The sequence below is a fragment of the Mustela putorius genome, unplaced genomic scaffold (genome assembly GCF_011764305.1).
Source record: "Mustela putorius furo isolate JIRA1106 unplaced genomic scaffold, ASM1176430v1.1 tig00003836_pilon_pilon_pilon, whole genome shotgun sequence".
Lineage (NCBI taxonomy): Eukaryota > Metazoa > Chordata > Mammalia > Carnivora > Mustelidae > Mustela > Mustela putorius.
In genome coordinates, this window is record NW_025421989.1 from 9,955,693 (window position 1) to 9,968,128 (window position 12,436).

A 12,436-nucleotide genomic window follows, 5' to 3' on the forward strand; every position below is an offset into this window, starting at 1 on the left:
TGGCACCTGTAATTCCACAGAGGATGATTGAAGAGTCCTTGAAGATTGAAATGGAAAAAGAAATCAGGGTTGAGGAAATGAAAGGCCAGTCCGTTTGTGGTGAAAATCCTTTGGAGAAATACCTGAAAATTATTCAGCAGGATCAAGACCAGGAGACAGCAGAAAAGGTGCTAATGCTGTGGACCGGCCTTCTGTGATGGGGGCTGCCAAGATGCTTTGGTTTGTTCCAAAACTGTACGACCCAGATCTGCCTTCTCCATTGGAGCCAGAAAGGTGGAAGTGTAGAAAATCCACAGTTCAGATAGAGCCCTGAGTCTTTTTGATACATGAGACTCTTGACAAAATTTCCTTGCTTTGCTTGGGTGAAGATTGGCATATTTTATAAAAGTTTAGGATGTCTGTCATTTTAAGAACAAGAACACAATGAAGGTCTGTTCGTGAACAATGGATGCCTGAGGACTGTCCGAAGCCCTGGTGGTTTACTTCTGTCTCACCGTGGGTGTCGAGAATGGGCACCAGATGGGGTTTTTGTTTTTTTTTCAATTTTTTATTTTTTATAAACATATATTTTTATCCCCAGGGGTACAGGTCTGTGAATCACCAGGTTTACACACTTCACAGCACTCACCAAAGCACATACCCTCCCCAATGTCCATAATCCCACCCCCTTCTCCCAAACCCCCTCCCCCCAGCAACCCTCAGTTTGTTTTGTGAGATTAAGAGTCACTTATGGTTTGTTTCCCTCCCAATCCCATCTTGTTTCATTTATTCTTCTCGTACCCACTTAAGCCCAGATGGGGTTTTTTTGATGTGCTTGCTGAATTTCATGTTTAAAAGTCACCTCTTTCTTAGACTTTTGAATTGCATCTATTTCTCAGATTAGTCCTGAGAGAAATCAGAGTGTTGAATAAGATTGATACATAAGTAATTTCAGAATTCTTTTTCCCTCTTTGTGTCAGAGTTCAAAGAGAGTTGGCAGAGAAGCCTCGGAAGTGGACACGCTGCCTTCTAGCGACAAAGACGAAAGGTATGGTTTCCTCAGTGTGGTGTTCCTACGTAAACAATCACGTTGCCGGTGTGTCGGCCAAGGGGAACGTTCAGATACTTGAGTCTCCCTGTGAGAAATTAGTGAAACAGTCAAAATTAAGGACTTCAAAAAGATAAATCTGTTTTATTTTTTAATTTTTGAAATTGCTTCTGAGAGAACTTTTAAATGAGGATGGAAACCCTACAAAGAATGTGAACATTTTAAGGATCCCTGAATAAACTTGACAATTTAATAAATTAAAATTGTTTTTATCTTTCCCTAATTTAGTTTCACGGGCTTTTCTCACGAAGAAACAGATGACTTTTGGTAACCATGTTTGCTGTCCAGCATCTTACCCATATAACTAAAGGCCTATGAATTCTTTGTAACAAGACAAAATTTTCAATAAAAATTGTATGTGTAATCCTATGATTTTGTTTTTCATAATTTTGTTTGGTTTCATGGTATATAAACCAGAAATCATCTAGTGAAGTAACACCTCTTTAGAATTTTTCCTTTCAGGCTTTGCATGACCCTAGAATGGGGTTTTTTTTCCTCCCCATTTTTGTCATAGGTTATATTTATTTGAAAATCTCTTGGTCAAGTTCCAGGCCTATATTTTGGAAGTTTCAGCTGCGTTCCTTTCCTCTTCAGAGTTGGGCTAGCCACTGTCCAATAGGAGTTTCATCTTCCCCAACACTCTCCGTCTGATCTGTCCCTGAAAATAAGGATACGGGTCTTTCTATCCCAGGTGTTAGAAATAATACAGTATCCCCTCTGGTCTTTACTTCTCACATCTTTTTCTTGAGAATGAACACAACCCCTTCTTAGATGATGATAAAAAGTAACATTTACTGAGCACTTTCTGTGTATCAGGTACAATTTTAAACCTTTATATGTATTAACTCACTTAATTCTTACATCATCCGTATGAAGCATGTGTATTCTGACCTCCTACAGTTTACAGATGAAGAAACACAAGGCACAGGAGTTTCGTAGCTCCATCGGGGTCTCACAGCCATCAGGTAGCAGAGCCAGGATGTATACACCCCTCCCCCTGCTTGTGCACATGCTCTCTCGCAAATAAATAAACAGTCTTAAAAAATGTTCAGTTCCTTTGCCCATTTTTTTAATTGTGTTGTGTTTTGCTATTAAGTCATATGAGTTCTTTCTATATTTTGGATATTAACCCTTTATCAGATACATAGTTTGCAAATACTTTTCTTCCACTTGGACAGGTTGCTTTTTCACTTTGTTGATGGTGCCCTTTGTTGTACAGAAGATTTTTAATTTGATGTTTTGTTTTGTTTTGAAGAGTTTGAGAAGAACTGGAGTTGATTCTTTAGGAAGTGTTTAGTAGGATTCACCAGTGAACCCATCTAGTCCGGGCTTTCTTGTGGGGGAGAGTTTTGATCACTGATTTGATCTCCTTACTACTAATTGGCCTCTTCAGATTTTCTTTTCTGTGTGTGCGTATGTGTGTGTACAGATTTTATTCATCTGAGAGAGAGCATGAGCGTGAGCTGCGGGGGGGGTATGGCGGGGGGGGGGGGCTATGGCAGAGAGAGAGGCAGACTCCCTGCCAAGCAGGGAGCTGGACCTGGGCCTCTATCCCAGGACCCCAGGATCATGACCTGAGCTGAAGGTAGACGGTTAACCGACTGAGCTGCCCAGAGGTCCTGGTCTCTTCAGACTTTTCTTTCATAGTTCAGTTTTGATAAGTTGTAGGTTTGTAGGAGTTTATCCATTTCTGCTAGGTCGTCTAGTTTGTTGGTATATAATTGCTCATAATAATACTCGTGTGGTATCAGTTGTAATGTTTTCTATCATTTGTACTTTTAGTTGAGTCCTCCCCCCCACCTTGGTTAATGTAGCCCAAGGTTTTGTTTATCTTTTCAAAAAACCAAGCTGTTGGGGCGCCTGGGTGGCTCAGTGGGTTAAAGCCTCTGCCTTCGGCTCAGGTCATGATCCCAGGGTCCTGGGATCGAGCCCCACATTGGGCTCTCTGCTCGGCAGGGAGCCTGCTTCCCCATCTCTCTCTGCCTGCCTCTCTGCCTACTTGTGATCTCTGTCTGTCAAATAAATAAATAAAATCTTTAAAACAAACAAACAAACCAAGCTGTTAGTTCCATTGATCTTTTCTGCTGTTTTTTTAGTCTCTAGTTCATTTATTTCTGCTCTGATCTTTGTATTTCCTTCCTTCTGCTAGTTTTGGGCTTAGTTTTTCTTGTTGTAGTTCCTTGAGGTTTTTTTTTTCCCCCTAAAGATTTTATTTATGTATTTGACTGACAGAAATCACAAGTAGGCAGAGAGGCAGGCAGAGAGAGGGGGGGAAGCAGGCTCCCTGCTGAGCAGAGAGCCCGATGCGGGGCTCGATCCCAGGACCCTGAGATCATGACCGGAGCAGAAGGCAGAGGCTTATACCCAGTGAGCCACCCAGGCGGTCTTTCTCGTTTCTTAGTGTAGGTATTTACTGCTGTCAGCTTCTTTCTTAGAGGAGCATTAGCGGCATCCCATAAAGGTTGGTATATTATATTTCCCTTTTCATTTGTCTCCAGAGATTTTTTATTTCTCTTTCTTTGACCCATTTGTTGGGCAAGAACATGTTGTTTAATTTCTATGTATTTGTGTATTTCCAGCTTTATTCTTATAATTGATTTCTAGTTTTATACGGTTGTGGTTGATACGATTTCAGTCTCCTTAAATTTCTTGACTTATTTTGTGGCCCAACCGTATGATCTATCCTGGAGAATGTTCCGTGCGTGCTTGAGAAGAATGTGTAGTCTGCTCCTGTTGGATGTGTGAAAATTAATAAAGGGAAATCTTACTTAGAATGGCATTGGGAAGCCCTATCGCGGGAGCTTTCCCACACATGAATTTTCTGTCACAGCTTACTTCATTCCTATAACAGAAAAAGTTCACTTGATTGCTCCGGCAGGGGAAGGAAGATTTTCTAGCTCAGCAACAACTTAGCCAATGAGAAACTAAGACAGTAAGTAACCATCAGCACCCTAAATTTCATTCAAAGCAGCCCCTCCCAACTTCCTCCTTTTTCTCTATAAAGTAAGGTTTTTTTTCCCGTTCTTCTGCAGACTCTGCCTATGGTTTGCTTGCGTGTTCTGAATTGCCATTCCTCAGCTATTCCTGAAGAAACTCATTTTACTGGTAAAATAACTTGCTATTTTATTTATAAAGTTCATGTTACTTGGTGCTCAGAAGTGGGATCTGCAGGAGATGAACGCCTGCGGAAGTAACAAGCCTCCGAACTGTGTGTGGTACCCACTCAAGCCCTCTGTGCTCCCTGCTTCTCTGACTCACCTTTTTTCCTTCCTTTGGGTAAATCCCCTCCCAGATTCAAGCTCCCTCCCTTGGTTGAGCTGTCTGACTTTATTTGGCATCTGGTTTGGTTTTTATGAAGGCACCCCCCACCCCAACCTGGTGAGCACTCTTTGGTTTCTGTTAGCCCTCTTTTGGTTCGCTACACCTTCTTGGTAATTGACCCGTCCTGGTCCAAAGGGGGAAACACACGATTCCCGGTGTTTCAGAGCAGCTCTTAGAAAACAGGGTCCCTTGAAGGTAAGACACTTTAGGGAATCTAAAGGCAAGATGGGTTTGCCCTAGCCCTTGGACCAGGCTCTTGGCCTTTGTGGAAAAATAGGCAAACTTTTGGATAATTTGGAATTTCCATTCTCGGAAACTTTGACTTAGATAAATCCACCTTAAGGGGTACCCTTATAGAGAGAGGATCCCAACCCTCTCAGAGACAATGGGGTGCATTCTTCGGTATGCAGAAGCTTTTGAACAACAAAATGATTTTTTTAAAAACATCTCTGAGAAGGATTCTTAACAGCATGCAAATAGAAGGCAAAGCAAACGTCGGCCATCTAAGCAGGTCACCACCGTTCCTTGATCTGTCTGCCTGAAACCCAGCTTGGATGCAGCCATTCTTTGAGTTTTGTACTTGAGACATGGTTAAGGTTCAGGTTTTTGGTTTTTTATTTTATTATTTAAAAAAGATTTTTATTTATTTGACAGCACAAACAGGGGGAGCAGGAGAGGGAGAAGCAGACTCCCCACTGAGCAGGGTGCCTGATGTGGAGGCTTGATCTGGGGACCCCAGAATCATGACCTGAGCTAAAAGCTGATGCCCAGCCAACTGAGCCACCCAAGTGCCACTGTTTTTATTTTTTTTAAACAAAAGCTCTTAAGTACTCTGTTTGTCTGTTTATGTGTGTCTACATATGTCTGTATTTTTCTATTTACAGGTAGTACTGCCAAAATTAATTTGTAAAGAGCTCCATTTAATTGGCTTAAAGAAAAACAAGTGCATATATAAATTAAGTAAACTAACCCAGATGTCTCTTGGGTTCACATGTTCCCAGATAATTAGTAAATAAAAGCTAATTTGTTGATTTAATGAAGATAAACATGTCTTAGAATTATCAACATTGACTATAATGCAGAAATAGAATTTTTATTCTACCTGGGTTTATTAGTCAGTATTTATGCTGTCTCTATTGCAAAATCTGTCAGCAAGAAAATTTATTTAAATGGTGGCTGGCATTGTCTAATATCTCATGAAGTTTTTGTGAGTGACCTAAACATGTGGGAACAACATGACTAGAAGAAAGAAATGAGGTAAGAGTTTTTAGGTGTAGTAATTATGTTTTTATGGCTTGTGTGGTTGAAAATAGCTTCCCCAGATCTTTTTGGGTAACTTTAAATTTGAGAGTTTTGCTGAGTTAAGTTAAATGATGGAATTTCTTTAGGTATCTGGGTAATTTTTTAAACAAGGTAAAATACTAAAACAGTAATGAACATAGATGATCCACTTTTGGCTTCTTATTACAGAGAAACTAAAGGTATTTGAGTCTATTAGTAAACATACTTTATGCCACTCTGAGAAAGTGTTCTATGAGAAAAACACATGGTTCTAAAAACGATAAAATGTATTTATAAATTTGCTAGTCCGTAATTGCTTACATTTTTGTTTTTGCTATGAATTAAGGATTCTGAGCGTTAAGAATTCTAAATACCTGTAAAAATACAACTGCTAGAAACAATAAGCATGAAAGAAAACAACTATAAATGAAAAGCTTGCAGAGAAAGTAGGTTATGTGTTTTTGGTAAAAGAAGTTATGAGGAATGGACATGTATTTTGTTGAGGAAAATGAAAATGATTTTCTCCTAAAGGAAAGCTGGCGTCTCGGAAAGGGAAAGAAAAGAGCAAAGGGCAAACCGAAGTGGACAAGGGAAGTTGGAGAAGGTTTGTGGAAAAGGGATCTCGGGAAAAGTATTTTATATGTAATCAAGCTGACTAAGATTAAAGTGAATTTATTTAAAAATTAGTTTTAAGGGGAGCCTGAATGGCTTAGTCGGTTAAGCGTCTGCCTTTGGCTCGGGTCATGATCCCAGGGGCCTGGGATCGGGTCCCACGTCGGCTCCCTGCTCTGTGGGGAGCCTGCTTCCCTCCTCCCTCTGCCTGCCACTTGCCCTGTTTGTGCTCTCTCTCTCTCAAATGGATAAATGGAATCTTAGAATTTAAAAAAAAGGAGTTTTAATAAATCAAAAGTATCCTGGTGTTCAGTGGTGGCTCAGTCAGTTTAGTGTTGTACTCTTGGTTTTGGCTCGGGTGTTAATCTCATGGTTCGTGAGATCAGGCCCCGTATAGGTCTCCATGCTCAGTGGGAATCTGCTTGGATCTTCTCTCCCTTTGCCCATTTCCTTGCGCACTTTCTCTCTCTCTCTCTCTCTCTCTCTCTCTCAAATAAATCTTGAAAAATAAAAATCAAAAGTATCCTGGTACATAGTTAACAATTTGTGGGGTTGTTTTTTTTTTAAGATTTTATTTATTTATTTGACAGACAGAGATCACAAGTAGGCAGAGAGGCAGGCAGAGAGGGAGGAGGAAGCAGGCTCCCTGCAGAGCAGAGAGCCCAACGTGGGGCTCGAACCTAGGACCCCGGGATCATGACCCAAGCTGAAGGCAGAGGTTTTTAACCCATTGAGCCACCCAGGCGCCCCATTTGTGGGTTTTTGACTGTTAAAAGGAAAAGCTTTCTTAAAATATTGGTCTCTCTCTCTCTTTCTTTTTTATTTATAGTTGACATATAGTATAGTATTGGTTTCAGGAATAGAGTTTAGTGATTCATCACTTTCATATAACACCCAGGGCTCATCCCAACCAGTGCCCTCCTTAATACCCGTCACCCATTTCGCCCATCCCCCTACCAACCTTCCCTCCAGCAACCCTCAGTTTGTTCTCTGTAGTTAAGGGTCTCTTAAGATTTGCCTCCTTCTGTTTTTTTATCTTGTTTTTCCTTCCTTTCCCCTATATTCATCTGTTGTGTTTCTTAAATGCCGCATATGAGTGAAATCATATGATATTTGTCTTTCCCTGATTTCGCTTAGCATGATACACCCTAGTTCCATCCATGTCATTGCACATGGCAAGATTTCTTTTTTTTTTTTTTAAGATTTTATTTATTTATTTGAGAGAGAGAGAAAGAGTAACAGCATGAGTGGGGAGAGGGTCAGAGGGAGAACCAGGCAGGGAGCCTGATGCAGGGCACGATCCCAGAACTCCGGATTGTGACCTGAGCGGAAGGCAATTGCTTAACCAGCTGAGCCATCCAGGTGTTCCAGATTTCATTCTTCTACATTCTTCTACAATATTTCATTGTTTATATACCACAATTTATTTTTTAAGGTGGAGGGGCAGGATTGCAGCAAAGGGCAAGAGAGAGAGACTCTTAAGTAGGCCCCGTACCCAGCATGGAGCCCAACACAGGGCTCCATCTCACGAACCTGAGATCATGACCTGAGCCGAAATCAAGAGTCAGACGCTCAACCAACTGAACCACCCCAGTGCCCCCATATACCATATCTTTGTTGTCTACTCATTGATTGATAGACATTTGGGCCCGTTCCATAATTTGGCTATTGTTGATAGTGCTGTTATAAACATTGGGGTGCATGTGCCCCTCGAATCCGCATTTTTTATTCTTCGGATAAATACCTGGTACAATTGCTGAGTCATAAGGTAGCTCTATTTTTAACTTTTTGAGGAAACTCCATAGTGTTTTCCAGAGTGGCTACCAGTTTGCATTCTCACCAGCAGTGCAAAAGTGTTCGCAGCCTCGCCAATATCTGTTTCCTGACTTGTTAATTTTAGACATTCTGACGGGCGTGAGGTGGTGTCTCATTGCGGTTTTGACTTGCATTTCCCTGGTGCCAAGTGATGTGGAACATCCTTTCACGGGTCGTAGTCTTTTGTGTGTCTTTTTTGGAAAACCGTCTGTTCTTGTCTTCTGCCCATTTTTTTAAAACTGGATTATTTTATTTTTTGGGTGTTGATTTTGATGAGTTTTTGATAGATTCTGGATACTTGCCCTTTATCCATTATGTCACTTGCAGATATCTTCTCCCATTCTGTTGGTTATCTTTTGGTTTTGTTGACTGTTTCCTTCCTTGGCTGTGCAGAAGCGTTTTATCTTGATGAGGTCCCAATAGATCAGTTTTGCTTTTGTTTCCCTAGCCTCTAGAGATGTGTCTAATAAGTTGCTGCAGCTGAGGTCAGAGAGGTTGCTGCTTGTTTTCTCCTCTAGGATTTTGATGGTTTCCTGTCTCCCATTTAGGTCTTTGAATTTACTGCTGTGTGTGATGTAAGAAAATGGTCCAGTTTCATTCTTCTGCATGTGTCTGTCCAATTTTCCCAACACCATTTGTTGAAGAGACTGTCTTTTTTCCTTTGGACATTCTTTCCTGCTTTGTCAAAGATTAGTTGACTATAGAGTTGAGGGTCCATTCCTGGGCTCTCTGTTCTGTTCCATGGATCTATGTGTATTTGTGCCAGTACCATCCTGTCTCAATGATTGCAGCTTTGTAATAGACCGTGAAGTCTGGGATTGTGAGGCCTCCCACTTTGCTTTTCTTTTTCAACATTAGTTGGCTATTCAGGGTCTTTTCTGGTTCCATACAAATTTTAGGTTGGTTTGTTGTAGGTCTGTGAAAAACGCTGGTGTTCTTTTAATCAGGATTGTGTTGAAAGTGTAGACCGCTAGGGGTAGTATAGACATCTTAACAAAATTTGTTCTTCTCATTCATGAGCATGGAATGCTTTTCATCTCTGTATCATCTTCAGTTTATTTCATAATTGTTCTATAGTTTTCAGTGTACAGGTCTTTCACCTCTTTGGTTAGTTTTATTCCGAGTTATGTTATGGTTTTTGGTACAGTTGTAAATGGGATTGATTCCTTGATTGCTCTTTCTGCTACTTCATTATTTGTGTATAGAAAAGGAACAGATCTGCCCATTGATTTTATATCCTGTGACTTTACTGAATTCATATATGAGTTCTAGTAATTTTTTTTGTGGAGTCTTTGGGGTTTTCTGCATAGAATATCATGTCATCTGTGAAGAGTGAAAGTTTGACTTCTTTCTTGACCATTTAGATTCCTTTTACTTTTTTCTGTTGACTGATTGCTGAGACTAGGACTTCCAGCACCATGCTGAACAACTGTGGTACGTTATCGATCTGTTCTTTATTTATATATTTTAAAAGATTTTATTTTATTTATTTATTTGACAGAGAGAGAGAGATCACAAGTAGGCAGAGAGGCAGGCAGCGAGAGGAGGAAGCAGGCTTCCTGCTGAACACAGAGCCCCATGGCGGGGCTCGATCTCCAGACCTGGGATCATGACCTAAGCCAAAGGCAGAGGCTTTAACCCACCGAGCCACCCAGGCGCCCTTGATCTGTTCTTTTTTTTAATACTTTTTTTTTTTAAGATTTTATTTATTTATTTGACAGACAGAGATCATAAGTAGGCAGAGAGGCAGGCAGAGAGAGGAGGAAGCAGGCTCCATGCTGAGCAGAGAGCCCAAGTGAGGCTCGATCCCAGGACCCTGGGATCATGACCCAAGCCAAAGGCAGGGGCTTTTTTAATCCACTGAGCCACCCAGGCACCCCTTGATCTGTTCTTAACAAGAAATTGTAAACAAAGTTTCTTTGCTTTTAATTTTTTTTAAAGATTTTATTTATTTATTTGACAGAGATCACAAGTAGGCAGAGAGGCAGGCAGAGAGAGAGAGAGAGAGAGAGGAGGAAGCAGGCTCCCTGCTGAGCTCTCGAGATCCTGATGCAAGGCTTGATCCCAGGACCCTGGGATCATGACCCAAGCCGAAGGCAGGGGCTTTAACTCACTGAGCCACCCAGGCGCCCTCCCCTCCCCTCCCCTTCCCTCCCCACCCTTCCCCTCTCTTTCTCTCTTTCTTTTTAAAAAGATTTTATTTATTTGACAGAGAGAGACAGTGAGAGAGGGAATACAAGCAGGCTTCCCACTGAGCAGGGAGCCCAATATAGGACTCGATCCCAGGACCCTGGTATCATGACCTGAGCCAAAGGCAGATGCTTAATGACTGAGCCACCCAGGTGCCCGTTTATCTTTTTTTCTTTACCTGATCTATCCAGAGTTTTGGAACGCCTTTTCCACAACAATATATTTGCATCAGCTCAGTGAGAATCTGTTCTTTCTGTATCAGGATGTCTAGTACACCTAGTCCCCTGCTTCCTTTGATCCACAGTTGGTAAAAAGGGATTTTTTTTGCAAAAGCCCAAACAAAGCCATGGGGAATAATAACACTTTGGTGGGACAATCTTCCACCGTGTGCTCTTGGTAGATGAAAGCATTGTCATCATCTGCAGGCCAGAGACATTTGTCATTAGAAAGATATCTCCAGAAAGACACTTCAACCCCATGGATGGGCCCTGTCAGGGACTGTTAATCGACCCTTGTGCTGGCTGACTCCTTGGAACATGCCCTTGGATCCAGGTATCACATATAAGCAAGTACCAAACCCTGAGTGGGCACACACTGTCTGGTGACCTGAAAGTAAAGGTTTTGGAAGCTGCAACAGACGCTTAAGGCGACCGCTTTCCCAAGGTGAGCAGACCAGGCCTGTATGCCTCTTTCTTGCTGCTCCTTGTTTAATTTCTTCCCCTCTTGTTCGGGATGGCAACGTTCTGACCCATATTTCCCAGCCTGCTGCCAAAAAGGGAAACCTCTGTGACTGTCGAATCTGTCCAGAAACTGACAGGTTCATTATGTCAGACATCCCTCTGTCTTCTGTGTCACCAGTTGTCTTAGTCCCAGATGCCACTGTTGATTATACCGGCACATTTGTGGGCATCGGATGAGGCCATCTACAGTGGGGATTCTCACTCCTTGTTTCACGCTTCCTCCAGCCGTAACTGGACTAGGTCAGTCCAACACCTGCACCTTTGCCAATCGTATGAGGGTGGCACCCCCACATTCTTTTCCTTCTCTCCGTACAATCCATTCCCCTGCAGGGGAGCTGCAGATGGGCTACTTGCTCTTTGGAAGACTTTCAGAAAAGACCCTTGCATGTTGGGATGATCCCTCAGAATGTCATGCCGGTTCCTCTGATTCCTGCCTTGAAAAGGTCAGTCGGCGCTGGGTGGCGCAGTTCTTAAAGTTTCTGCCTTCGGCTCAGGTCATAATCTCAGGGTCCTGGGATCAAGCCCCATGTCGGGCTCCCTGTGCAGTGGGGAGTCTGCTTCTCCCTCTCCCTCTCCCTGCCCCCGCTCATGCTCTCTCTCTCTCTAATAAATAAAATCTTTTTAAAAAGGGGGGGGTCAATCAGGGAGTTCCAGCAAATGGATCTGTCACTGAGCGGACCTCAGCTGGGGCCCTCTGTACTCCCCCAGTTTCATTTCCGTCCACACTGGGTGGCATTTCCCATGGGTGTGTGAGCGTCTAGATAGCTGGCAAGTTGGACGTCAGGCCTTACCGGGATGTTTAACTGTCCGTGTCAACATCCATAATAAATTAGAAGCCTCCCCTGTTAGTCTGCTCCATGAAACCTCCAGAGCCACCCGAAACAGGAACTTCCAGGAGCCGTACATGACTGTTGCAGGCAGGCTGCCCTCGGGAGGGCCGGTCTGCTCCACGGCCGGAGTAGCAGCCGTCCAGCAAGGACCACCTGACTCACTGGCAGAAGTGGTTTTGGAGAGTTGGATGGCCCTTGCGTAGCTACTTGATACACGCAGAGGGGTTTGTGCACTTGCGGATCCTCCCCCCCCCCCCCCCCCCGCCGTAGCACATGGGTAGGTGCCTCCGGACAGGACAGAATCCAACTGTAAAAAGTTGGGGAGCAAACACAGTGGTTGCAGCAAGTTCTACCTGATTCTTCATGGTCCTTGGATCTGTTCAGTGGTGACCTTCAGGCCTAGGGTCCTAGTTCAGAGCCATAATACAATTCGGAATTGTTCTGCTACCTTTTTTCCCCCTTAGGATTTTTATTCAAGGGTGAGTGCGAGCAGGGGGAGAGACAGAGCGGGAGAGAGACTCTCCAGCAGACTCTGCTGAACGTGGAGCCCAGTGCTGGGT

At 42.9% G+C, this 12,436-nt stretch overlaps 1 protein-coding gene across 8 annotated transcripts in view; it reads left to right on the forward strand.

Moving 5' to 3' along the window:
- The window catches only part of OFD1 (OFD1 centriole and centriolar satellite protein), a 67,259-nt gene extending 65,803 nt beyond the window's left edge, over nt 1-1,456 (forward strand). For all 8 annotated transcript variants that reach the window (XM_013059601.2, XM_004758855.3, XM_004758852.3 and 5 more), the window contains 3 exons: nt 21-167; nt 960-1,027; nt 1,316-1,456. In XM_013059601.2, coding sequence (XP_012915055.1) covers nt 21-167; nt 960-1,027; nt 1,316-1,358 — 258 coding nt within the window. In that variant the 3' untranslated portion in view covers nt 1,359-1,456. The remainder of the gene's footprint in view (nt 1-20; nt 168-959; nt 1,028-1,315) is intronic.
- Nucleotides 1,457-12,436: the final 10,980 nt, after the last annotated feature.